This window comes from Propithecus coquereli, unplaced genomic scaffold (assembly GCF_000956105.1).
Source record: "Propithecus coquereli isolate 6110/MARCELLA unplaced genomic scaffold, Pcoq_1.0 Scaffold438, whole genome shotgun sequence".
Lineage (NCBI taxonomy): Eukaryota > Metazoa > Chordata > Mammalia > Primates > Indriidae > Propithecus > Propithecus coquereli.
In genome coordinates, this window is record NW_012150152.1 from 942,239 (window position 1) to 965,835 (window position 23,597).

Genomic DNA, 23,597 nt, shown 5'->3' on the forward strand with positions numbered 1-23,597 from the left:
CATGCCTCTAGTCCCAGCTACTCGGGAGGCTGAGGCACTATAGGATCGCTTGAGCCCAGGAGTTTGAGGTTGCTGTGAGCTAGGCTGATGCCACGGCACTCCAGCCCAGGCAACAGAGTGAGACTCTGTCTCAAAAAAAAAATTTAAAAATTAGCCAGGCTTACTGATGCATGCTTGTAGTCCCAGCTACTTGGGAGGCTGAAGTGGGAGGATTGCTCGCTTGAGCCCAGGAGTTCAAGGTTACAGTGAGCTATGATCATGCCACTGCACTCTAGCCTGGGCAACACAGGGAGACCACGTCTCTTAAAAAAAAAAAAAAGTCTGATTTTTGTCTTTTTCTAAAGTAACACAGCTGTGTTTACGAAGAATGGCAAAGAGGTCTTTGGAACACCATCTCTTACCCTTGTCCTCAGCCGGGATCGCCTCCACAAGTTCCCCCACGGCTAGTTTCCTGCCCGCCACTGGGGCATGCACTCATCTCCCTCACTGCCTTCTTGGTGATGGCGACACACACCACTGGGTACCAACCCTTGGGGTTCCTGCTTCCAAAGACCATGCCTGGGCAGCTGGCCTGGGGAAGTGCCCCAGAGAAGATGCGCTTTTATAGTGCATTTTTAAAGGATTTAACCAGCCTGTCTTGTGGTTTCTGCACTGAACTCAATAAAATGTGTTTTCCTCAATCTTTGGCACCTGCTCCCCAAGTCTGCCAGAGGATACAGCTGTCCCCTGTGACAGAGGAGGTGGCACACGGTCTGGCGGGAATACTGAGTGCGTCTGGGCCCAGGTGCACTGGCTGCAGCGGTTACCCACGGCAGTGAGGACATGAACAGCTCTGGGTGGCGCCTGGGTGTCGTCTTTTCCTTGTCTGCACAGAAACCACCATGGGAAGGGCCCGCAAAGACTGGCAAATCTCATTGGCCTCTTGAAAGGAGACCTGGCTGGGGGAATCACTGTCCGCTGTCTACTCTTTCCTGCCTTTTCTGTTACGTGTCCGGTGCTGTATTACATTTTTGAAAAATAAAGACATAAAATTTAAATTCAAAAACTTCAGTATTTTTTTCCTAGGGTTGGGATCTTCTTGGACACTTAAGTGCGCGTCGAAGCCTCATAAAACAGACGAGCAGAATCTCCCCTTTGCCCAGTTACGGGGAGAAAACCCAGGCTCAGGTGGGGAGGTGGCGGCAGAGGTCAGCTGTGGCTGCGGGGTGGGGGCTGGGGAGGGGCTGAATGCCCACCTGATGCGGCGGAAGATGCTGTCCAGGTCCCGTTTCATCTCCACCAGGGTCCTCGTGTGGTGCAGGAAGCGCTCGCTCATCTGTTGCAGGCGGGCACTGGACAGGTTGTTGAAGTTCAGCAGCATCTCATTGGTCTTCTCAAAGCGGTCCAGCCTGGAGGCAGAGAGAGGGCACAAGCTCCTCCACCCAGCTTCCACATGGGCCATTCCCTTGTCCGCCAGAGTTCTACCTGCTGTTTGAGCCACCTAGTGAACTCCTATTTAACCTTTAAAACCCTACTCAAGTGTGTCTTTTCCATGTAGCCTTCTCTACCCCCTCCCGCAAGCAGACTCTGCTCCCCTTTTGACTCCACTAGCCCCAGGTGGTTCTTCTGGCCCAGCCCTGACACCACAGGGCCAGGAGGGTCTGGGTCTGCTTTTGCCTCCTCTCAGTGTGGGAGTTCCCCAGGGCTAGGTCTGAATCTGACCTACAGATCTAGAAGAGAGATGGATATTGCTGAGACCCGGGAACACTCCGGGTCTGTGAAAAAAGGTGAAGACATCAGGTCTGTGTCACATTGTCAATAGAGGGTGGGAAGAGCCTTCGGCTTAAACATACGAAAAATGAAGGGCAGGAGGCTGTGCTTCCATGCCAAAGTGGTAACAGCCTTTCTTCCCCACCAGGCAGGCTGGGATTAGGGTGAGGCCCCAGCAGCCACAGTGCCGAGCCTCAGCGAGGGCAAAGGGCGTTCACAGACCCTGCGAGAGACACTGGGCACTATGTAGACACAGCCTGGGCTCTGGGAGACGAGGCCCTGCCAGGAAGTCAGCCCACCAGCTCGTTAAAACCCCCTGCGGCCCCCTCTGGTCCCTCAACTCTCCCCACCCCAGGCCTTGGGACAGGAGCCCCCGCGGCCCCCGCCAAGCCATCCGCAGCTGCAAAACCTTCCCAAAGCCCTGCTTCCTGTGCCAAGGCCTCGCCTCCAGGCCAGGAAGGAATTTACTTTGGAGCCAGAGGCAGATTTGCTCATTTCCTTCATTTTATCACCAGTGTGGGCCTGGGCTAGGGGCGGGCAGGACAAGAATGTTGGCCAGCAAGTGGATTCCTTCCCACGCTGGGGCCCACGGCCACCACTCACATATTCTTCTGGGCCAAGATGATGGCATTGACGTCGTCTGTGTTCACCATGCTCAGGATGCGGCTGCAGAAGACCCTCGAGGCCGAGTCCGGGGGGTCCATCTCTTCCTCCTCCTCCGCTGCCTGAAACAGGCCGGAAGACAGTCTTTCGTGCGCACCACTGGGGGAGGTGGGACCCAGAGGCCAAGCTGGGAGCCCTATGGGCTGGGGTCTGACCCCACTGTGGCCTTCCACAGTGGGGATGTGTGACTGTGGCTCAGTCATGCCACCTGAGTATCAGGTCTGCCATCCTGGGAACTTGGAGGTGTTGGGAAATCTACAGAAGATTGTATTTATAAACTGCACTCAACCACACTAGAATCCCATCACCCCCCACTTTCACACCCAAGGCCACTGGCACCTCTTACCTGCATAGATCTGCCAGCCTTCTCCCCCCACCCTCTTCCTTTGCACCCGATGTCCCCACAAGCAGAATGTGCATGGCTGAGGTCTTCAAAGATTATCCCCACTTTGGTCACTCTCATCACTTCATGTTGTTTTAACGGCTTCACTGGGTCACGTCTTTGTGCAATTATCCCAGTTAGCTGTTGACCCATTTCCTGTTGCCCTCAGGACATCAGCTCCAGGAAAGCAGAGGCATGTCTGTCTCCAGAGCCCAGCTCAGAACCTGGCTCACAGCAAGGGATCAGCAGAACTTGTTTTGGGGAGGACAACAGAACTTTTCAAACTCGGGTCTGACACTAGAGTTTTATTAGCAAATTAAAGCCAAGAATTTCGGGCACTCACAGCCAGGCTGTGGGCCCCAGCAACCCAGATGGCTCTGCGGTTCTCGGTTTCCCTGGCACACAGAGGACCATCCTAGTGGGCAGAGCCTTCCCAGACCATGCTGGGGAGCAGCGGCCATAGCACTGACCCTCCTGGGGAGTTCAGGAAAAATCTGGCATCTTGATATAGCTTGGCTCTGGGGCCCACATATTTAATGGTGAACAGAAAGGCCTATTTGCAATTGTTAAGATTCATACACCAGATCAGGAAAGGCTTCAGAGCCCACTTAATCAACCCTCCCACTTACTGAGCACCTACTGTATGCTAAACAAAGCACCAAGCTCGTACACTGAGAATTGTTATCATCTTTTTTCTTTTCTTTTTTTTTTTTTTTTTTGAGACAGAGTCTCACTCTCTTGCCTGGGGCGAGTGCCGTGGCGTCAGCCTAGCTCACAGCAACCTCAAATTCCTGGGCTCAAGCAATCCTACTGTCTCAGCCTCCCGAGTAGCTGGGACCACAGGCACGCACCACCATGCCCAGCTAATTTTTTTTTTCTACATATTTTTAGCTGTCCAATTAATTTCTTTCTATTTTTGGTAGAGACGGGGTCTCGCTCTTGCTCAGGCTGGTCTCGAACTCCTGAGCTCAAACAATCCACCAGCCTCGGCCTCCCAGAGTGCTAGGATTACAGGCGTGAGCCACCGAGCCCGGCCATCTTTTTTCTTTTTTTTTTGAGACAGGGTTTCATTCTGTTGCCCAGGCGGGAGTGCAGTGGTGTCATCACAGCTCACTGCAGCCTCAAACTCCTGGGCTCAAGTGATCCTCCTGCCTCAGCCTCCTGAGTAGCTGGGACTACAGGTGCGGTCACCACACCCAATTAATTTAAAACATTTTTTTTAGAAAAGAGGTCTTGCTGTGTTGCCCAGACTAGTCTCAAGCCAGTGGCCTCAAACAATTCTCTGGCTGTGACCTCCCAAAGTGCTGGGATTACAGGCATGAGCCTGGCCCATCCTTATTTATAGATGAGAAAACAGGCTCACAGAGACTGAGGAACTGGGCAATAGTCATGCGGCCACTGCCGCTGAGTCACCACAAAGGCCCACAGTCCGCAGGTTCCACCGAAGTGTGAATCTGAACAGGGCTGCAGTAACCACCTGAGACAGTACAGCTGCTTCTTACAACAGCTGATTTCTGCCTGACTTCTGATTTTTTCCCTGGCAAAAAAGTGGCAATAGGGATTTTTTAAAATGGGAAATTGCCTTATTTACAAATGTTAGCAATTAATACCTTTTTCCAAAACACCAGGGAGGCCAAGAGTATCCATCTGTGCCCTGAATCTGCCAGTGGTCTGTGGCTCCTGTGCGCCTTCTAGAAACAAGCTGCCGCACCTGTGAACCCCCGCCAATAATCACGTTTATTGAACTCCTACTACATGCCAGGCAGTGACACCCATAATCTCCACCTTCCCAAAGAAACATGATCTTGTGCAAAGCAGACACTTGGACTCAAAGGGCAGAATTATGTGGAGGGGGACGCCCACAGCTAGTGCCTGCCAGGCACAGTATTTGGACCTTCAGGGATATGGTTGTCCTTCAAAGCAGGACTTTCCTGTCTCTGACTCCCAGATGTGAGGGCTGAAGGGTTCACTGCACCACCCCCCTCCAGCTGCCACTTTCAAGGAGCCTTCCCCAGGCTGGGCGTGGTGGCTCACGCCTGTAATCCCAGCACTCTGGGAGGCTGAGGCAGGAAGATCACTCAAGGTCAGGAGTTCGAGACCAGCCTGAGCAAGAGCGAGACTCCGTCTCTACTAAAAAAATAGAAAGAAATTAGCTGGACAACTCAAAATGTATATAGAAAAAATTAGCCAGGCATGGTGGCGCATGTCTGTAGTCCCAGCTACTCGGGAGGCTGAGGCAGGAGGATTGCTTGAGCCCAGGAGTTTGAGGTTGCTGTGAGCTAGGCTGACGCCATGGCACTCTAGCCTGGGCAACAGAGCAACATTGTCTCAAAAAAAAAAAAAAAAAGCCTTCCCTGACTATTCTGGCCCACATATAGACTGAAACTGACCCAGCAAGGGTTCTAATCCCTGCTCCAAATAAATACATTTATGAGTGAAACACTCAAAGAGTCCTGGCTTTGAAGATTTGATAAAAAAAAAAAACAACACACACTCAGAGAGGGAGGCTGCGTGACCTTGGGAGTCACTTCACCTCTCTGAATCAGTCTTCTCATCCATAAAATGGGATTAAGGAAAAATCCAGGTCTCACAGTGCTGTGTGTGGGGACTGAAACCAACACACTGATAGAGAGTGGAGGGTGGAGCAGGCTGTTTCTCCAAGGGGAGTGTGAAGAGGTCCCAGGACAGGGCCCGGGAATCAGCATTTTAAAGGGCTCCCATGTGCTTCCAAGGATATAACATGAACAAACAGTCGTACACCATTTCCTTTAACTCTCAGTCACCGCTACGAGGCAGACACTCCCATCTCCAAGGGAAACTGAGGCTCACTGGGGCGGGTTCAGTTGCCCAAGGTCACAAGGCCAGAAAGAAAAGTACCACGGTTCTACCCAGGTCATTTAACAGAATTTAACTCGGCGACCCAAGCTCGGACCCCTGAGTGGGAAGGGATTCAACTATCCCCTCATGCTCTGCCACGTCAATGCGGGGAAACTGAGGCACAAACAAGACAACGCCCGGTTACAGGTTACACGGCACAACCTGAACACAGGTGACCGCAATCCCCGCGCCCCGGGATCCGAATGCGGCCCTTGGCACCGCCCGTGAATCCCTGGCGCAGACGGGGAAACTGAGGCCTGTGCGCAGCAGGAGTACCCAGATGTGGCCAGCGGCGCGCCCCACCCCACGGCAAGCCCGGGGCCGCGCCCGACCCGGCCCCGTTTCCCCGCGGCCCCGGCATCCCCAGCCCCACCCCAAACTCGGCCCCGGCGTCGGTGGCAGCAGCACCTGCACATCTGGCGGCCTTGCTCGCGCTTCCGGGATGGCGCCGGCGCCTGCCGCGACGTCAACACGCACCGGGCGAGGGAACGTGCGTGGCGGCGTCGTACGCTGGGGCCAACCTGCGTTCGAGGAGGTGCGCCAGGAAGGGGCGGGGTTTAATAAATAGCCAATCAAACAGCCCCTCTTGCGCCTGCGAGTTTCCAAAACCCGCGTTTCAAAGCAGCCCGGAAGGGGGAAGGCTGAAAAACACATTCCGTTTTATAGATGGTAAGACTGAAGCTCCCGCGTGGAAGGCACGCCCCTAAGGTCGTAAATGCTCAAGTGGTCTGTGGCCGACCCAAACCCAGGTGTCTTGCTTTCCGTGCCAGGAATCAGACTCATCTAGGTTCAAAAATCTCCGCTCCTCTTTGGTCCTGGGTCCCCTCCAGGATTCCACATTGCGTTTAGTCATGTCTGCTTAATCTTCCCCATTATGTGATACTTCTTTTGTTTTTCCTCATCTTAATGGTTTTGGAGAGTACTAGTTTTGTAGAACATCCATCAGTGTGTGTTTGTCTAATATTTCCTCATGATTAGACCGAGATTGTGCATTTTAGCAGGAATTTCACATAAGCAATGTTGTATCCTTCTCAGCGCATCCTGTCAGGAGACCTGGGATGTTGACATGTTTTATTACCCGTGATATTGACCTTGATTACTTGCCTAAGGCAATGTCTACCAGTTTCTTTGCTGCAAAGTTACTATTTTCCCCTTTGCAATTTAAGTATCTTGTGGGAAGATACTTAAGAGACCATATTTTTTTAATCATATTTTTCGCCACTAATTTTAGGATTCATCCATGGTTCTTGCTGGCAACAATTATAACTGCGGTGTTCACCTCATAGTGATTCTCTAGTAATTATTTATTGGAATTCTGTAAACAAGAGAATTCTGTAAACATTCTTCTCCAATTATGTATTTATTCAAGTATTAATATCACTATGAACTGATGGAATTTATTTATTTTTATTTTTTAGAGACAGAGTCTCTCTGTGTCACACAGGCTAGAGAGCAGTGGCACAATCACAGTTTACTGTAACCTTGAACTCCTGGGCTCAAGCCATCCTCCCGCCTCAGCCTCCTAAATTGCTGGGATTATAGACATGAGCCATCACACCCAGCCTACTGAGCACTTATTTACTTTGGCACCACAAGATGTTCCACGTTCCATGCTGGAATCAGTCATTTTTCCAAGGAGCCTTGTTCCTTTGTTTGAAGGGTGGTATTTAGAAACCAAGATGTGGGTGCTCGATGTGCTTATTGCTAATGGGGTGTCACTGCTTCTAGGCACCTGTCAGCAGTCAGAGCTGGAAAATAAGTCAGGCATGGTGGCACACCTATACTTCCAGCTACTCAGCAGGCTGAGGCTTGAACTCAGGAGTTTGAGGCTGCAGTGTGCTATCATCGTACCTGTGTGAATAGCCACTGCACTCCAGCCTAGGTGACATAGCGAGACCCCATCTCTAAAAAGTAAAAAGGAAAATACATGCATGTCTATTAGCCCAAGCTTATACATGTATATTTACTTCTGTATCTATCCCTTTGTTTATATACTAAAAACCATGAGTTCATACTGATATGAGGATACACTTTTAAGTAGGATAATCCAGGTTAAATTCATGAACAAAAAGGGGCAAATAGGAATTGCTCAATAAATGTTTGTAATTAATCATTATTAGTTATGGATATTCTATGATGTCAGTATGTTGTGTATTCTATGTGTATGTGCTCTGGGCCTCAGTTTGTTAATGTGAGTCTGGACAATCACAGCTTCTACCTCTGAAGGTTGTTGAGAGCTTGGAAGATACACATAGGATTTCTTAGGCACGTGGAAGACTGTTTAAGCGCTCTGGAATTGGACCTATCTGAGTTTAAGTCCATGTCTGTCACATCCTAGCTAGATAGCCTTGGGCAAGTGTTAACCTTATGAAATCATGCAGATGCAATCCTTACGACAGAACTTAGCACACAGTACATTTGCAGTATACTGTAGGTACTATTCCTCCCACACTCTGCTGCCTTCATTCATTGAAAAGTCAATGAGGACCAGGATTGTTACATAGTTAGTCCAACAGTTTTAAAAATCGTTCAGTCTCCTCTGGGTGTGGCCCATATTCTGAGGATCCAGAGAAGTCTCAGGCCCTGCCTAGCCCTGGAGAAGGAGGGGCAACAGTGTCAGAAACAGACACCGTCAGCCCCATGGGGCTCACTGCTTAGAGAGAGGAAAGACTTAAGTCTGGAGGAACCTGAGGAGCGGGGTGTGAGGGCTCATTTTAGGGGCAAGGAAGGTTGCAAGGAGGCAGATACCTCTGGATGGGGCTTTGAGGTAGGATTAGGAGCTTTCTAGGAACGGACAATCATTCAGGGCTGACAGAATCACAAGAGCAAAGGCAGGATGATGGGAAAGGACATAGCGTGGACTTGATCTTTGTAAGAATTGGGGAGCTCGGAGAGCCAGGCAGCAGCAGTGCCGAGAGGGGAGCACTGGGGTGGGGGCTGTTGGGAAAAGCAGAACCATGGCTCTGTCTGCAGGCTGCAGCAGGAGAGGCCCAGGCTGGAGAAACCAAGCTTTTCAATGGGTCCCCTGGGCTCTGCTGGAGGCCAGGAAACATTTATGAGAGTCCTGGAAGGGATAGGGGCTGTACATCAAGACCAAAAGGGGCTTGGCTGACCCCAGATGTTATGTACGCAGTAGATTGGAAACAAGAAAATGTTTTCCTCCTTTGTGTGTTCAAGAGAGAGGGTAGGAAGTGATGGGAACTTTGTGGGGAGGGGAGGCCCAAGTTTGGGGATTGGAAGCCTTTCTCTGCCACTGCTTTCAGTTTTATTTCCTACATGGCACTATCGCAGCTGCAGTTAAATACCCATCTGCATGATTGTGCAGCGTTCAGCTCCCCTGGGTGGAATAGACCTGGCCCGTCTTGCCCTTCATCGCTGTGACCTCAAACCAAGTAATTAACCTCTCTGTGCCTCAGTTTCCCTATCTATAAAATGAAGAGAATAAGAGTCTTACCAAACATACCCATCCAATCCTAAGAAGGCAAGAAAGGAGAGAAAGGAAGCATAGAGTAGGTGAGACAAAAGAAAACACTTAAGACGGCAGATTTATGTCCAAATATGCCCATAATTACATCAAATAGGAATAGGCCAAATGCTGCAGGTAAAATACAAAGATAGACAGACTGGATCAAAAGGAAAAACCCAATTCTCTGTTGCTTCCAAGAGACACATGTACAATGTCCTCATATTGTACGGAATATACATCCATATATAGCGTCCAGAAAGTGGAAAATAAAAAAGTAGAAGAGAATGGAGCATAGTAAACACAAGCCAGGGAGAATGGGTGTGTGATCTTAATATCAGATAGAGTCCACTGTCCCCTTGATCTTGGCAAAAAGGCTGAGAAGTGATGAGACAAAGTCTGATCTAAAGCAAAACTCACAGAAATAAAGTGGAGCCCATTATAACAACGACAAGTTCAGTTCACCAGGAAGACACGACAATTGCACCTCTGTGTATAGTCAATCATGTGGCCCCCAAACAGAGTATTTATCTCATAAGGGAGGATTCAATGTGCATAAAGTGTTTGCCTGGACTTGTGATACCCGCTCAGTGAGTGCCAGTAATTACTCTTACTGTTGTTGGTGTTATTTTAGTAGTTCATTGTTTGTTTATTTTATTAGTATTGTTGTTTCTTGCAGTTCCGCCAGCCCCTGCAACACAGTTGTGAACGGATGGGCAGGTAACCCCACTGTGCAGATAAAGACACTAGGGTTCAGAGATGGATGGGGAATAGTCCAGGGCCCTCAGAACCTGGACTGGCCCACAGCTTATTTGATGCCCCTTCCCAGGTGATTCCTCACATGCCCCCGGCTGCCCCACCACCTCTCCTGCCTGGCCAGCCTGCCTCCTCTCCTTCCATGATGATTTCCCCCTCCCCCATTTTGTGCCATGCACTGTGCAGGCTACAATAAAAACAAGAGCCTTCTCAGACTTTGGGGTCTTCCAGTCTAGCGGGCGAGGCAGAACTAAATCGAATGATGGCATGGCTGCAAGTAAATGAGTTACGAAGTGGAGGGTCATCATGCCAGGTGGGGCGCCTAGCTTTGCCTTGGGGAGGTCTGGGAGGGCTTCCGTAGAAGGCAAGCTGGGAACTCCTATCTGAAAAGTTAGTTACCTCCAAAAGCCAGTGTCGGACTCATTCATTCATTCATTTATTCACTTCTTGAGCTCCCATAGGTGCCAGGCATGGTTGAAGGAGGTACTGAGTACAAAACAGGCAAAAATTCCTGCGAGGATGGAGCAGAGTGGAGGGTGGGGGGACCCGGAAGTAAAAGAGTGACAAGATCATTCTGGAAGAGGGTAACTGCTGGGAAATAAATAAAACAGAGTGAGAGAGGAGTAAGTGTGCCCAGTTTCAAAACAAGCTCTATAAAAACCAATTTAATCGAGGATGCCACTTTCTGTCGGGCGCATGGGCACCTTATCACCCTCCGCCAGAGGGTGTGTGGAGGAAGGACTCCTCCCAGTGGCCCTGCACCCTCAGTCGCCAACCTAGCTGTTATTGAGCACCTCCTGTATGCGCCAGGCAACCTTCTGGGAATTAGACCACGTGGGAGTGGGGGTAGGTTTCTGTGTGTCCCTGGGCACGTCGCTCCTCCTTGGGACCTCGGGTCCACTTCTCTAACTAGGGCTTTAAGGAGGGAGGCTTATTCAGCAATCCCAGAGCTGCCATGACCGGCAAGCTTGAGCTCCTTAAGGAAACACCATTTAGTGCTGTCCTCCGGGCAGCCCCCAAGGTGAGAGTGCATGGATGGAGGTATCCCCATTTTGCAGATGAGCAGGATAAAACTCAGACGGGATCCGGGAGTCGCGCAAACTGCGCGGCACTGACTCCTGTTTGGGATCCAGCCTAGAGCCCCTCGCCCCCGCCGCAAGTGGCCTGGAGGTTTCTGCCGCTTTAAGAATGTCCCACGGAGCCAAGCAGGAAGGGGGTGGTGCCAGCGCCTGGGACGGACGTGTCCGTGAGCCAATGCGCATGGCAGTCTCGGCGGCGGCGGCCAATGTGAGCGGCGGAGGCGGGGCTGGGCGTCCGAACCTGGTTCCCGAGGCACGGCGGCCGCGGCTGGGGGCGGGGAGGGGGGCGCAGGACCCCAGGCTGGGGTCCCGGAGCCGGAGGCACGTGTCCCGCGGCGCCGGGGGGTGCCGCGCCGGCTGAGGGCGCTGCCCTGGCCTGGGTCGGTTCGGGGACCGGCGCAGCGGCGGTTGCGGCCGTTGGGCGGGGCGAGGGGCCGCGGGGGAGGCGAGCGGGGGGCTCGAGAGGTCGAGGGGTGCCCGAGGGGGTGCGGCCGGGTGGCGGCGGCTGGGGGTGGGGGTCCCGGGGGCGGAGGGGGTCTAGTGGGGGACTGCCGACGGAGATGTGCAGGGCCGGGGGCGCCCGAGAGGTGCGGGGGTCCGGGGCCCCAGACTGGTGGCGTCAGACGAGCGTGGGGCGTTGGGCCCCTGGGTAGGGGGTCGAGGGAGGCGCAGGCCGGGGCGGGGGGCGTTCGGAGTGCGTAGGGTGCTGTGGGATCGGGAGAGGGGCGTCTGGGGACACAAGAATGTTTACGGGGCGACGGAGCGTCTGTGGGGGGAGGTGGCCCGGGCTGGGGGCGACCGTGGTTGGGGCGCGAGAGGCCGATTTGTGCGGACGCGGGGAATTGTGGGGGTGGGGGCGGGGAGGGTCTCAGAAAATGGGGCCTGAGCCCGGAAGGAGCAGGCAGGTGAAGGTTAGGTATGGGATGCTGTGCGTTAGAATGATGGCTGTACCTCCTCTGAGCTTGGGGCCTTGGGGAGAGGGATCGGTACATGAGGGTACAGTCTGGGCTAGGGGTTCCCAACAGGCCTGAGGTAAGGAAGAAGTAGAATCAGTGGGATCTGGACCACTCCAGTAAAGCAGGCTGCTTTCAGGGGGTGGGAGGGAGGCCTTGATGAGAGGAGGCAGAGCTCCCAGGCTTTGGCCAGGGTCCCTGACATTGGGGTTGGGGAGTGGTGTTAGAGGCAGTGTCTGGAAGGTAAAAGGCTTTGGGTTTGTGGGTGGTTAGGGCCGGCGCTGTTGGGAGGGGGTTCCCCTTCGGAGAAGGGGCAGCTGGAAATGGGAACCCAGGGGAAAGATTAAATTGCCCAAGTGGCCCAGTGGCCCTAAAAATGGCTTCCCCAGGGCCTCAGGGGCTGTCCCCTCCAAAAAATTCCCAGCACTCTCCCTCGGCATTGAATCAGGTAAAACCCCAGGGTCTAGAGCCCCAGGTTCAAATCCTGCCTTTGCCATTGACTTGCTCTGTGACCTTGGGCAAATGGCTGTGCCTCTCTGGCCTTAACTTCCTTTTCTGCAGAATGTTGGGGGGATGTTCCCTACTTCCGGGCGTGTTTATAAACATTAAATAATAATTAGCTCTAATAATAGCTAATTCTACTTGAGCCCTATGCCCGGGGCTTGACACGTGGGTTAATTCCTCCCAACGAGCTGAGATTGTTGTTATACCTTACACCTGTGAAACTGAGGCCTGGAGCCCCTGAGTCACATAGCAAGTGATCTGCAGTGTGGGGAACGCGTACAGAGAAGACTTCAGTGGCTGGGTGGGTGGGATTCTTACCCCCATCCATCCCACTCCCCAGGGCCAATTCCTGTGCCCCCAGCAGCATGGCATCCTGCGCGGAGCCCTCTGAGCCCGCTGCCCCGCCGCCTGCTGGGGTCCCACCGCTTGAGGACTTCGAGGTGCTGGATGGGGTCGAGGATGCAGAGGGCGAGGAGGAAGAGGAGGAGGAAGAAGAAGAGGAGGATGACCTGAGTGAGCTGCCACCTCTCGAGGACATGGGGCAGCCCCCACCAGAGGAGGCCGAGCAGCAGCCTGGGGCCCTGGCCCGAGAGTTCCTAGCTGCCATAGAGCCCGAGCCTGCTCCAGCCCCGGCCCCGGAAGAGTGGCTGGATGTCCTGGGTAAGGAACAAGGGTCGATCGGGTTCACCCAGAGGGCCCAGACAGCTCAGGTTCAGGAGTGACTTTGGCCCTGGCCCTCTTGTCCCCTGAGCCTCATTTCCCCATCTCTGCTGTGAGGGTTGGAAGTAACACATGGTAACCACGGTGATTGCCAACCACAGACAACTACTTGAGACACTTGGTGTTTACGAACCCCATTCATTTTTGCGCACATGCCCACACAATGTGCTGTGGCCCTGTTTCCCAGAGCTGCTAGCAGTGGCCCAGAGAGGCTGAGTCACCTGCCCAGAGCCAAACAGCCAGCACGCCTAGGCATCAGCAGCATCTGTCCCCGCACAGTCTTTTCTCAGCATTTGTGTGATGCTGGTTTGTCCCTTGAAAGATGTGTCCAGGGGTCCTGTAGTTCTGGGGGGTGTCGTATTTTGTTTAGCTCTCTGGCCGGTTCACAGCATCCGTTAGTGTAGAGCATCTGTAGATGCTCAGAGAAGTCCTGCGAGAAAGGAACTTGGTGAACCCACACACGTGGCCTGCCTGTGTACCTCTGCACGGCTACTCTGAAAACCACAAAGCGTTAGCATTCCGTGGAAAATGTGTTGCTATAAGTGCAGTGCTGATACCTGATATGCCATATGATGTTAGTGCCCAGGCGAATGATAATAAAACGTCATCATTGTGATCAGTAGTACTGGTTATACTCTATCAGTAGTATCAAAGAATAGTGACACTGGGAAAAAACCAGAAATGTTACTACTAATATCACCACCACTACTAATCTTACTGCTCCTAAAAATAATACCAGGTAATCCTTCCTGAGCACTGGTTCTGTGCCAGGCCTCTGCAGCATCTTATTTTATCCTTACAGCAGCCCTGTGATGTGACTCCCATGATATCCCCATTTTACAGATGGGGAAACTGAGGCTCAGAGAGGGGAAGGCCCTTGCTCAAGGTCACACAGCCTCCCTAGCTATTTTAGAGTTTGGGAAGCCGTTCTTTCCTACTGATGCTGAGAGTGAGAGCTGCCCTTCTGAGCACGAGGTTGGCACTGTGTTTACATACGACTGTCCAGAAAGGATCCAGCCACGTAACCATTCTCGTTATGTTAACAGTGGCTGGATGCTGACAGGGTATTGCTTTGTCATCCTGGCTAGAGAGCAGTGGTGTCACCGTAGCTCACTACAACCTTAAACTCCTGGGCTCAGGCAATCCTCCTACCTCAGCCTCCTGAGTAGCTGGGACTACAGGCGTGCGCCACCATGCCTGGCTGATTTTTCTATTTTTAGTAGAGACAGGGTCTCGATAGTTTGGTAGTTCCCGTACTGGATTGGGGGGTGCATATTGAAGATGGGGAGCAGAACAGAAATTAGAATATTCTAGAATATTTCAGAATATGAATGGAGACATCTCTGTCCCTAACTCTTAGGCTAGAGTCCACTCCGATTTGTGGACTAGACCGATGGCATATTATAGAACACAGGTAAACGTGGGAACGTGAGTGACCACAGACCAGAATGATGCGCCCCACAGGTTTAGCCCTCGTTTAGCTAAGGCTCCCTTTTTTCAACACCTTGGGAGCGCCCCGAGGAAGATGAGGCTGTGTGTCCTGGACCAAGTCACCTGCCTTCTCTGTGCCTCCGTTTCTTGCTTTGTTGAATGTGGTGCTAGCAGCAGTCACCCCAGCGGTAGCCGAGGGATGACAATGGGTGTTGTCACTGTGGGTTCCCTGAGTGCATTTGCGAGGGCGCTGGGCCTTTTGCCCGGTGCTCAGTCAATGTTGGCTGTGGCTGTTTAACCATTGCTGTGATCGCTTGTGGTGCAAGCAGGGACGCCAGCTGCGGTGGCCGAGAGAACAGACAGTGATTTCCTTCCAGGGGGTGGTGGGGGGCCAGGGCTGCTTTTGTTGATGAGCTCTTTGGCTCTGTTGAACTGTTAAGTTCAGTGCACACAGTGCTTTGGTAGAGATATACGGTGTCACAGGCGCTCTGCTAACTACACAAATGCTTACTGGGTGCCACCAGGAGGCCCTATGATCACCCCATTTTATGGTTAGGTAAACTGAGGCCCAGTGGCCCAGGGGCTATGATTTGAATCCAAGGATTTGTCCTCGCTGAGCCTCAGTTTTTTGTTTTTTGGAGATGGGGATCTCACGCTTTTGCCCAGGCTGGGCTTGAACTTGGGATCCTCCTGCCTGAGTCTCTTGAGCACTTAGGTTTTCTTAAAACAACCAGACCAGCCATTGTTCACTGTCCCCAGCGCCAGCATTGTCACCTGAAATTGGTCCTGTCCTGCCTAGTGTCCAGCAGCATGGGGTCCCCTGCCCATGTGACAGCAGAGGGGACATTGGACACAGTTTGTGCCCCAGTTTTAGGCTGTCCCTTTGGGATGGTGAGTGGACAGAGTTCGGGGTGGGGAGGGGGTGCTCAGGCGAGCAGGTGCCTGTCTGAGCCGCCCTGTGACAGTCTACATGTTCCCGGCTCCTGGCAGGGAACGGGCTGTTGAGGAAGAAGACGCTGGTCCCAGGGCCACCCGGCTCGAGCCACCCTACCAGGGGCCAGGTGGTCACGGTGCAGCTACAGACGTCGCTGGAGAATGGCACGCGGGTGCAGGAGGAGCCAGAGCTGGTGTTCACCCTGGGCGACTGCGACGTCATCCAGGTGGGGGCTGGGGCAGGGGAGGGGGTAGGGCGGGCACCTCACCGGGTCTGGGCCCGCCTGATCCCCGGCCGCCCCTGTGCACCCAGGCCCTGGATCTCAGCGTCCCACTCATGGACGTGGGGGAGACGGCCATGGTCACTGCTGACTCCAAGTACTGCTATGGCCCCCAGGGCAGGTGAGAGTCGGCCACCTGCCATGTCCCAGCAGGGATGAGGGGGTGGGCAGGGTGGGTGTCCCCTTCGGCTCACCCCATCCACCGGCCTGTTTGATCATAGAGGAAATTGAGGCTTTGGGAGAGGAACTCACTCACCAAGTCACATAGCCCCAGGGTGGCAAGAGTTAGTTCCCTTGCATTTTCCTGAGGAGGGGGTGATGGCGGGGACAGATCCGGGACTGGAGCACCGTCTTGCCTGCTCCCGAGCCAACCCAGCGGGTCTGGGGTCGGGTGTGGGGGCCACCAGGTCTGAGTGCTGCCCCCGGCCGCCCCCACCCCCCCAGCAGGAGCCCGTATATCCCCCCACACGCGGCCCTGTGCCTGGAGGTGACCCTGAAGACGGCCGTGGATGGACCAGACCTGGAGATGCTCACGGGGCAGGAGCGTGTGGCCCTGGCCAACCGGAAGCGGGAGTGTGGCAACGCCCACTACCAGCGGGCCGACTTCGTGCTGGCTGCCAACTCCTACGACCTGGCCATCAAGGCCATCACCTCTAGCGCCAAAGGTGACCGCCGGGTCAGAGTCTCACCACCTCCCCCACGAAGGCGTCCACTTGTAGTGCCAGAAACCTCAAGCCACAGGGGTACTCAGAACATCGTAGAATAGTCCAAATGTTGGACAGATACTCAACTATCCCTAACCTTCAGGTAGTGTCTGCTCCAGACGCGTGGTGCATCCCAGACCCGTGGAATGTTGGGGAATGCAGGCAAATGACTGCACGGGTGTGACCGTAGATTGTCGTCAATCCACGTGCCCCCTGGTCTAGGCCCTCGTTTCCTCCAGGCTCCATTTCGTAGGCTCCCTCGGGTGGCCTAGGGAAAGTGCAGCCCTTGGTCCCATGTTAGAGATGGGGAAACTGAGGCCAGAGAGGCCTGAGGTCCACCAGGGTTGAAGGCTGCCCCCTGCTGAGGGTAGGTGTTGGCGGGCCGGGTGTGATGATGGCTGCCGCGGCTGAGCACTGTCTCCCCTGCAGTGGACATGACCTTCGAGGAGGAGGAGCAGCTCCTGCAGCTGAAGGTGAAGTGTCTGAACAACCTGGCGGCCTCGCAGCTGAAGCTGGACCACTACCGCGCGGCCCTGCGCTCCTGCAGCCTGGTGCTCGAGCACCAGCCGGACAACATCAAGGCGCTCTTCCGCAAGGGCAAGGTGGGCCACGCGGGCTGGTGGTACGGAGGAGGGCATGCGTGTCAGCCAGCTGAGCTATCTGGGGTGCAGGTGGAGGAACTGAGGCCCGAGCAGGTGCAGGAGTATAGCCTGATCACAGCAAGTCACTGGCTGAGGCCAGAGCCAAACCCAGAGTTTTGGATCCCCACTTCTGGCCCAGTGGTGAATGCTTCTCACATATAATCCTCCACGGCTCCCATCTCCCTCAGAGTAAAAGCTAAGTCCTAGTCACGGCCCTCGGGGCGCTAAGCCACCTAGTTGTCCCTTTCTTGCCATTACCTCTCCCGTCTCATCTGCTTCTCTCTACCCCACCCAGTGTCCTCCCTGCTTGCTACACAGGCCATTGCGTTCCCACTCTAGGGCCTCTGCCTGAAATGGTCATACCCTAGGTACCCTTGCGGGTCCCTCCCTGGCCTGGTGCAGGTCTTTAGTGTCACCTCCTTGGGAGGCCCTCCCTGCCCTCCCCTCTCCCTGTCTTTGTTTCCCGTGTCACCATGTCAGACAGCACACAGAGGTGACATTCTTCTCATCCCCTCTAGAAAGCAGGGGTTCGGTCTGCCTTGTTCATTGCTTAATCTCCAACGTCGCGAACAGGGCCAGGCACACAGTAGGTACTCAGTAAAAGTCCAGATGGAATATAGGGTGAATCGGCCTGCATAGACTTGGTCTTAACTGTTTTTACCCCATTTTTGTTCGTCCTCAGCCTGGTGAGGACCTGGCTGGGTATAGGCGTCAGGTGGGGGTGGCCTCTTGGCACCTTTTAGCAGTAAACAAAGGAAACTGAGGTATAAATGCTGGGTCACCTGGCATGTTTGTAAGAGGCCTGAGCATTTATTCTCTCCAGTCAGCATTTATTAAGCACCTATTGTGTGCAGAGTTCTGCAGAGAAATGGGAGGAAGAAGGTGCCACCCCTGTTTTTGAAGCCTTTGTAATGCTCCCGGGGGCAGCAGGAGCGATTGCTCGTGTAGCCTCATACAAGTTTGGACCCGCTGGTTGAAAGTGACAGAAATCCACTCCAACAGGTTCAAGCAAAAAGGAGGGATTGGTGGCTCATGGGGCCAAGTCCAGGGGATCTAGCTTCAGGCATGGCTGGATCCAGGCATTCGCAATGTCATGGAGATGCTGTGTCTCTCTGCCGTGACCTTCCCTCTTAGGCAGGCTCCTTTCCCCAGGGTGACTGCAATGATCCCACCTCCACTCAGCTCCCAGAAAGCTCCAGACTTCTATTCTCCCCCCCTTAGCAACTGGTCTTCCAGTGGTACTGACATAATCCAGGCTGGATCTCATTGGCTGGCTTGGGTCACATGCTTGGCCCTGAGTCACTGTGGCCACAGCTGTGAAAACGTCCATTTGGCCTCCCTAGGCAGCTGAGGTGGTGAGGGGAGGGGACAGCAAGGTGGGTGCCCGGATCTCCGGCTCAGGCTAAGACAGACACGTGGGGAAGGAGCATGTTGGGGGCACAAGGCCAAGCCAGGTGTGCCACGCACAGAGTCTGCAGGCTCGGGAACAGCGTGGGGTGGTCAGAACCCCGGGGCTGTTGCCGGACATGGGCCTGGGGCCTGCGATGGTGGCCAGGAGCCGGGCAGGGCTGGGCCTGTTGAAGGAGAGCGAGGCCCAGTGGGGTCCAGTGTGGTGCCGGCCCCTCCCCCTGCAGGTGCTGGCTCAGCAAGGCGAGTACAGTGAGGCCATCCCCATCTTGAGGGCGGCCCTGAAGCTGGAACCTTCCAACAAGGTGAGCAGGATGGGGGTGCCCTGGGGACTTGCCCTGTGGACCTGTCTGGGAAGTCCCTCTTGTGGTCTGCCCCAGGTCTGTCTTGCCTGTGGTTCTCTGTGGTGTTCTCACCTGGGCAGTGGCAGGGGGTGGGCAGCAGAAGGGCCCTGGCCCAGCTTGCTAAGACCCTCATGACTGCCACCAAGTCAGTGTGGGCTCACCCCTCCAGTGGGCCCAGAGGCTGAGGACAATGCCAGCTGGCTGACCAACGCCGATGTCCTCCTTCCCCTCAGAACCTTCCTCTCTCCTGACCACCCTGTGCTCTGACCCATCTACCTGCTCCCTCGGGGGATGGGGTCAGCAGCACCCGTTTTCCTGAAGCCCAGCAAGGGGCAGACAGAACCCCCATGTCTCAGCAGTCCCAGCGCCCAGGTGAACCAGGGTCCCAGAAGGCAGAACACTAGCGGTGACAGTCAGGTTGGCTGCCGCGTGCTCTCAGCCCAGCTCACGCCCACCTCCCACAGACGATCCACGCGGAGCTCTCAAAGCTGGTGAAGAAACACGCGGCTCAGCGGAGCACGGAGACCGCCCTGTACCGGAAAATGCTGGGCAACCCCAGCCGACTGCCCGCCAAGTGTCCCGGCAAGGGCGCCTGGGTGAGCTGAGGCCAGAGGGTGCGGGGGCTCCCAGAAGGCAGGGCAGGGGCCATGGGCAGGGCATGCTTAACAGAGGTAATTTGTTCGTTCTGCAAACATGGATGTCCTCGGCGACTGGGCCATGCTGAGCGATGCTAGGGACACAGAGAGGCCCCAGCCCTATGTGGCCAGGGCCAGGGCAAAAGCTGGAGGGCTCAGGGTGGGGAATGGAGGCTCTTCCAGGGCAGAAGGCCAGGTGTCCTGAAGGAGGGGATGTTTGATTTGGGTTTTGCTATATGAGTAGGAGTTTGCCAGGAGGCAGGAAAGGAATGGTCAGGCAGTGATTTGCTGGGAGGCCTGTTTGGGCCATATTGGCAGCTGAGGCCCCAGAGGCCACTCTTAACCACTCTCTGGTCATCTCTCCCCTCCCCTTTGTCCACAGTCTATCCCATGGAAGTGGCTGTTTGGGGCAACTGCTGTCGCCCTAGGGGGCGTGGCTCTCTCTGTGGTCATTGCTGCCAGGAACTGACTGCCTGGGTGGCTGCCGCCCCCTCCGCACACCGTGGACCCCACCCCGCGCTCCCTTACTCCCTCAAGCTCCCTGTCCTCTGCTCTCCCTGGCCTAGCCCCCTCCTCCGGGTGGGGGGCAGCAAGGACTGGGGGTCATGCGCCCAGTGAGCAGAGGCACTAAGGCCCTGTGGGAGGAAAGCCAGGTGTGGCCGGGGCCCCATGTCCAGCCCAGAGGGAGGGGCCCTCATTCCTCCAGACCCTGTTCCTCCCCCCCAGCCCCCACCCACCTGGGTTAGGTCTCAACCGGGGCCAGCCTTAGTTTCTCCTTCTCTACAGGCCCTTGCTCTGCCTAGTCCCCGCCTGAGTGCCAGCCCCTCCTGCCCCGCCTGCCGCCCTCTGTCCAGGCTCCCCCGCCGTGAAATAAAGCCTCCCGCCCTGCACTCTGTCGGCTCCTGAGCCTCCTTCCCTCACCGCCTGGGGCGGCTGGGCCAGAGACGGCCTGCGACACGTCCGGGGTCACAGAGCACTATGGATGCATCTGAGCCAGGGTATAGCCGGGGTTTCCTCTCTGGGCACAGCAGCCCCGCTTTACACAGGGGAAACTGAGGCCTGGAGAAGTGGGGTAATGGAGCAGGCAGAACCAGGCCGAGAGCCCTGACCCGGCTGGACCCTGTGGGAGTTCCTGCCCAGCTCCACCAGTGACCCCAGTGTTGTGCTTCTCATACCTGTTTCCTCAGCTGAAGTCCAGGAGGCTGGTAGACCCTAACTTGACACTGCCACGTGGATTCTGTGGAATGACCCCCCTCCTTAGTGGACGTGCTGCAGAGGCAGGGTCGCTGCTCTCCAAAGACACAGGCAGGATCCATGGGGGGCAGGGCATGGGAGCTAGAATGCGGCTTGCAAAGGGGCGTGGTGGGGGGGCCAAGAAGGCCTCTCTTGGGGGATGCTGTGCGCCGAGAGCCCTCAGTGACCATGGGGTCTGTGTGGTGGCACAGCCAGGGCAAAGGCCCTGGGGCAGGATTGAGCCTGATGTGTCCAAGATTGAAGAAGGTGGGTAGTCAATGAGGCCAGGCCCTGCAGGGCTCCGGAGGCCGTGGGAAGGGGTCAGGGCTGATTTCAGGTGCTCCCCAGGTCCCATTTGGCACACGCCACAACTTGGGACTCCCATTAATGTCTCACCGCCACAGTCAGGAGCAGCAGAGCCAGCAGCGGGGCCTCTGTCAGCCCAACACCTGTGGCCCTCCTTCCTGCTGTTCCCTCCTGTCTCCAGGAATGAGGGTGTCCCAGAAAACAGACCACCATGACTATCTCGCCTGCATCCTCCCCTTATATCCTGGGAGGGGAGCCACCTGCCACGGCCACCGAGCAGAAGGTGGCATTCGGGCCTGGAACCTAAGTCTGTACCCTCCCTGCTTCCAGGCCCTTGCTCTCCAGGCCACCCGGGTGACTCTCAGGACACGAGGCTGCATATGGCTTGAGTCTGTCTCCTCTCCAGCGGTTCAGTCCCTGTTGGTGTCAACCCTGTTCTCAGACTGGAAGGGGGCTTTGCTGGATGCTCTGAGGTAGTGGCTGTGGACACTCCAAGACAGGGCCCCCATCTTTTCTCAGTCTCACCAACCTGGGCAATACTCTGCTCTCAGGCACAGGATGGAAAACTGGGCTACGTGACAGCCAGCTAGACCTTGGGCCACCTGGGGTGACCATCTAGTCCAACCCTGTATGAGACTCATCAGTGTCACTGTCATTCCCAAGTGCTGAGCACCTGCCAGGCGGCATTAGTCCCCTGGGTACCCACGGCAGCTTCATTCCGTGCCTGCTTCTTGTGTATTATGGGGACAGGTCCTTTGTCACAGGGATATATTGTGAACATTTTTCTCGTTCATTCTATGGCTTGCTGTTCATTTTCTCACGGTGTCTTTTTTAAAGAGCAGACGTTCTGGCCAAGTGTCACCCAAGGTGGATGAAGTGGCTCACGCCTGTAATCCTAGCACTCTGCAAGGCCCAGGCAGGAGGATCGTTTGGGCTCAGAAGTTCGAGACCGGCCTGAGGAAGAGCAAGACCCCGTCTCTACAAAAAGTAGAAAAATTAGCCGGGCGTGGTGGTGTGTGCCTGTAGTCCCACCTGCTCGGGAGGCTGAGGCAGGAGGATCACTTGAGCCAGGACTTTGAGGCTCCAATCCTGGGTGACAGAGCGAGACCCTGTCTCAGAAACAAAAACAAAAGAGCAGATGTAAATTTCCCTGAAGTCCAGTAGATCAGTTTTTGTTTTCTGTTCCTTTTGCTTCTTGTGTAGACAATATTTGCTGAGCCTAAGTTTGCAAAGGTTTTCTTAACATCTTAATGCTTTAGTTTTTACATTTTAGGTCTGTCTTAGTCTCTTTCTTATTGCTTATAATAGAACACCTGAAACTGGGTAATTTATAAAGAAAAGGAATTTATTCTGTACAGTTAGGAAGGCTGGGAAGTCCGAGGTTGAGGGGCCACAGCAGAGGATACCACATGGGGAGGGGCCTGAGCATGCTAGCTCAGGTCTCTCTGCCTGGTTTTGTTTCGGTTTTTTTTGTTTTTTGTTTTTTTTGAGACAGTCTCTCTCTGTTGCTTTGGCTGTAGTGCAGTGGCATCATCATAGCTCATTGCAACCTCATACTGCTGGGCTCAAGTGATCCTCCTGCCTCAGCCTCCCAAGTAGCTGGGACTACAGGTGCCACCACCACACCTGGCTAATTTTTTCTATTTTTAGTAGAGACGAGGTCTCGCTCTTGCTCAGGCTGGTCTGGAACTCCTGACCTCAAATGATCCTCCCGCCTCGGCCTCCCAGAGTGCTGGGATTACAGGCGTGAGCCACTGCGCCCAGCTGTCTTCCTCTTCTTATAAAGCCACCAGTCCCACTCCCGTGATAATCCTCATGTGGGCAGAGCTCTCAGGACACGCTCACCTGGGACATCTGTGCATGTAAGGAAGACTTCTCTTCCCTAGTGTGGGACTGTGGCAGTTTTGTTAAAAACCAGCTGACCCCACACTTGCGAGTCTTTCTGGACTCTACTTTTGTCTCAGGTTTATCCGTCCCCTTGGCCCATGCAGCTTTCTCTGCTCCATACCGAGGGCCTCTGTGTCCACTTGGTGTGTCCCACACTGTCCGGGAGACTGTATCGCCTTTCAGTAACGCCGGAGTGAGGCCCTGTGTGTTCCCACCTTTGCTCCTGTTCTCCAAGGTTGCTTTGGCTGTGCCCATGATTAGCTGAGCAGAGACCCAAAGAGGAGACAGCTCTCACCCAGCAGGCAGGATTCGGCCCAGGTCACCCGCCTCCAAAGCCCGAGTTCTGCCCATCTGCCGTTCCACACCTCCCTGCCCTCTGACCTTTACCCTTTCACTTCTTCAACCCTTCATGAACGTCTGTGCTTTCCTGGCGCCAGGCATAGCGCGTGCAAAGGTGTGCTGGCTGGACTGTGCATGGTGCGTTTGGAGAGCAGCCAGGATGGACTTTTTCCTTTCATAGCAAACATTTACCAGCACCTGCCGTGTACTTGGCCTTGAGCAGTGGCTTAGCTTGGCATTGCCCTCAAGGGGCGTGGCTCCCACGGCTGCCAGTCAGAAGTGAGCTTTGCGCGTGTGTGAGCTGTTTCTG

General features: G+C 54.7%; 2 protein-coding genes across 7 annotated transcripts in view; one reads left to right on the top strand and one right to left on the bottom strand.

The window, feature by feature from the left end:
* KXD1 (KxDL motif containing 1) overlaps positions 1–6,225 on the bottom strand; it is a 9,430-nt gene extending 3,205 nt beyond the window's left edge. The window contains exons 1-3 of one of the 3 annotated variants that reach the window (XM_012654044.1): positions 6,080–6,225; positions 2,353–2,474; positions 1,236–1,388 (exon numbers count right to left, since the gene is read on the bottom strand). In XM_012654044.1, the coding sequence (XP_012509498.1) occupies positions 1,236–1,388; positions 2,353–2,453 (254 nt within the window). In that variant the 5' untranslated portion in view covers positions 2,454–2,474; positions 6,080–6,225. Of the gene's footprint in view, positions 1–1,235; positions 1,389–2,352; positions 2,475–2,758; positions 2,918–4,404; positions 4,427–6,079 lie in introns of those variants that run through there. The other 2 variants (XM_012654045.1, XM_012654043.1) reach the window with 2 other exon arrangements.
* A 61-nt stretch (positions 6,226–6,286) lies between these two features.
* Positions 6,287–20,392, top strand: FKBP8 (FK506 binding protein 8, 38kDa). 4 transcript variants are annotated; one of them, XM_012654028.1, is made up of 9 exons: positions 6,287–6,340; positions 12,767–13,086; positions 15,568–15,737; positions 15,824–15,912; positions 16,236–16,456; positions 16,925–17,097; positions 18,771–18,848; positions 19,352–19,483; positions 19,905–20,392. In XM_012654028.1, the coding sequence occupies exons 2-9, from the start codon at positions 12,792–12,794 to the stop codon at positions 19,989–19,991; spliced, it is 1,245 nt and encodes a 414-aa protein (XP_012509482.1). In that variant the 5' UTR covers positions 6,287–6,340; positions 12,767–12,791; the 3' UTR covers positions 19,992–20,392. The 4 variants fall into 4 exon arrangements, with proteins under 4 accessions (XP_012509482.1, XP_012509484.1, XP_012509480.1 ...); XM_012654030.1 differs by lacking the exon at positions 6,287–6,340 and adding an exon at positions 10,747–10,911; XM_012654026.1 differs by lacking the exon at positions 6,287–6,340 and adding an exon at positions 11,201–11,290.
* The last annotated feature ends 3,205 nt before the right edge of the window (positions 20,393–23,597 follow it).

Bases quoted from the DNA above. Each gene is read 5' to 3' on its own strand.
- FKBP8 (XM_012654028.1), top strand. From the start codon at position 12,792: ATGGCATCCTGCGCGGAGCCCTCTGAGCCCGCTGCCCCGCCGCCTGCT. The intron at 16,457-16,924 runs GTGACCGCCGGG...TCTCCCCTGCAG, and splicing joins CATCACCTCTAGCGCCAAAG to TGGACATGACCTTCGAGGAG. The intron at 19,484-19,904 runs GTGAGCTGAGGC...CTTTGTCCACAG, and splicing joins GTCCCGGCAAGGGCGCCTGG to TCTATCCCATGGAAGTGGCT.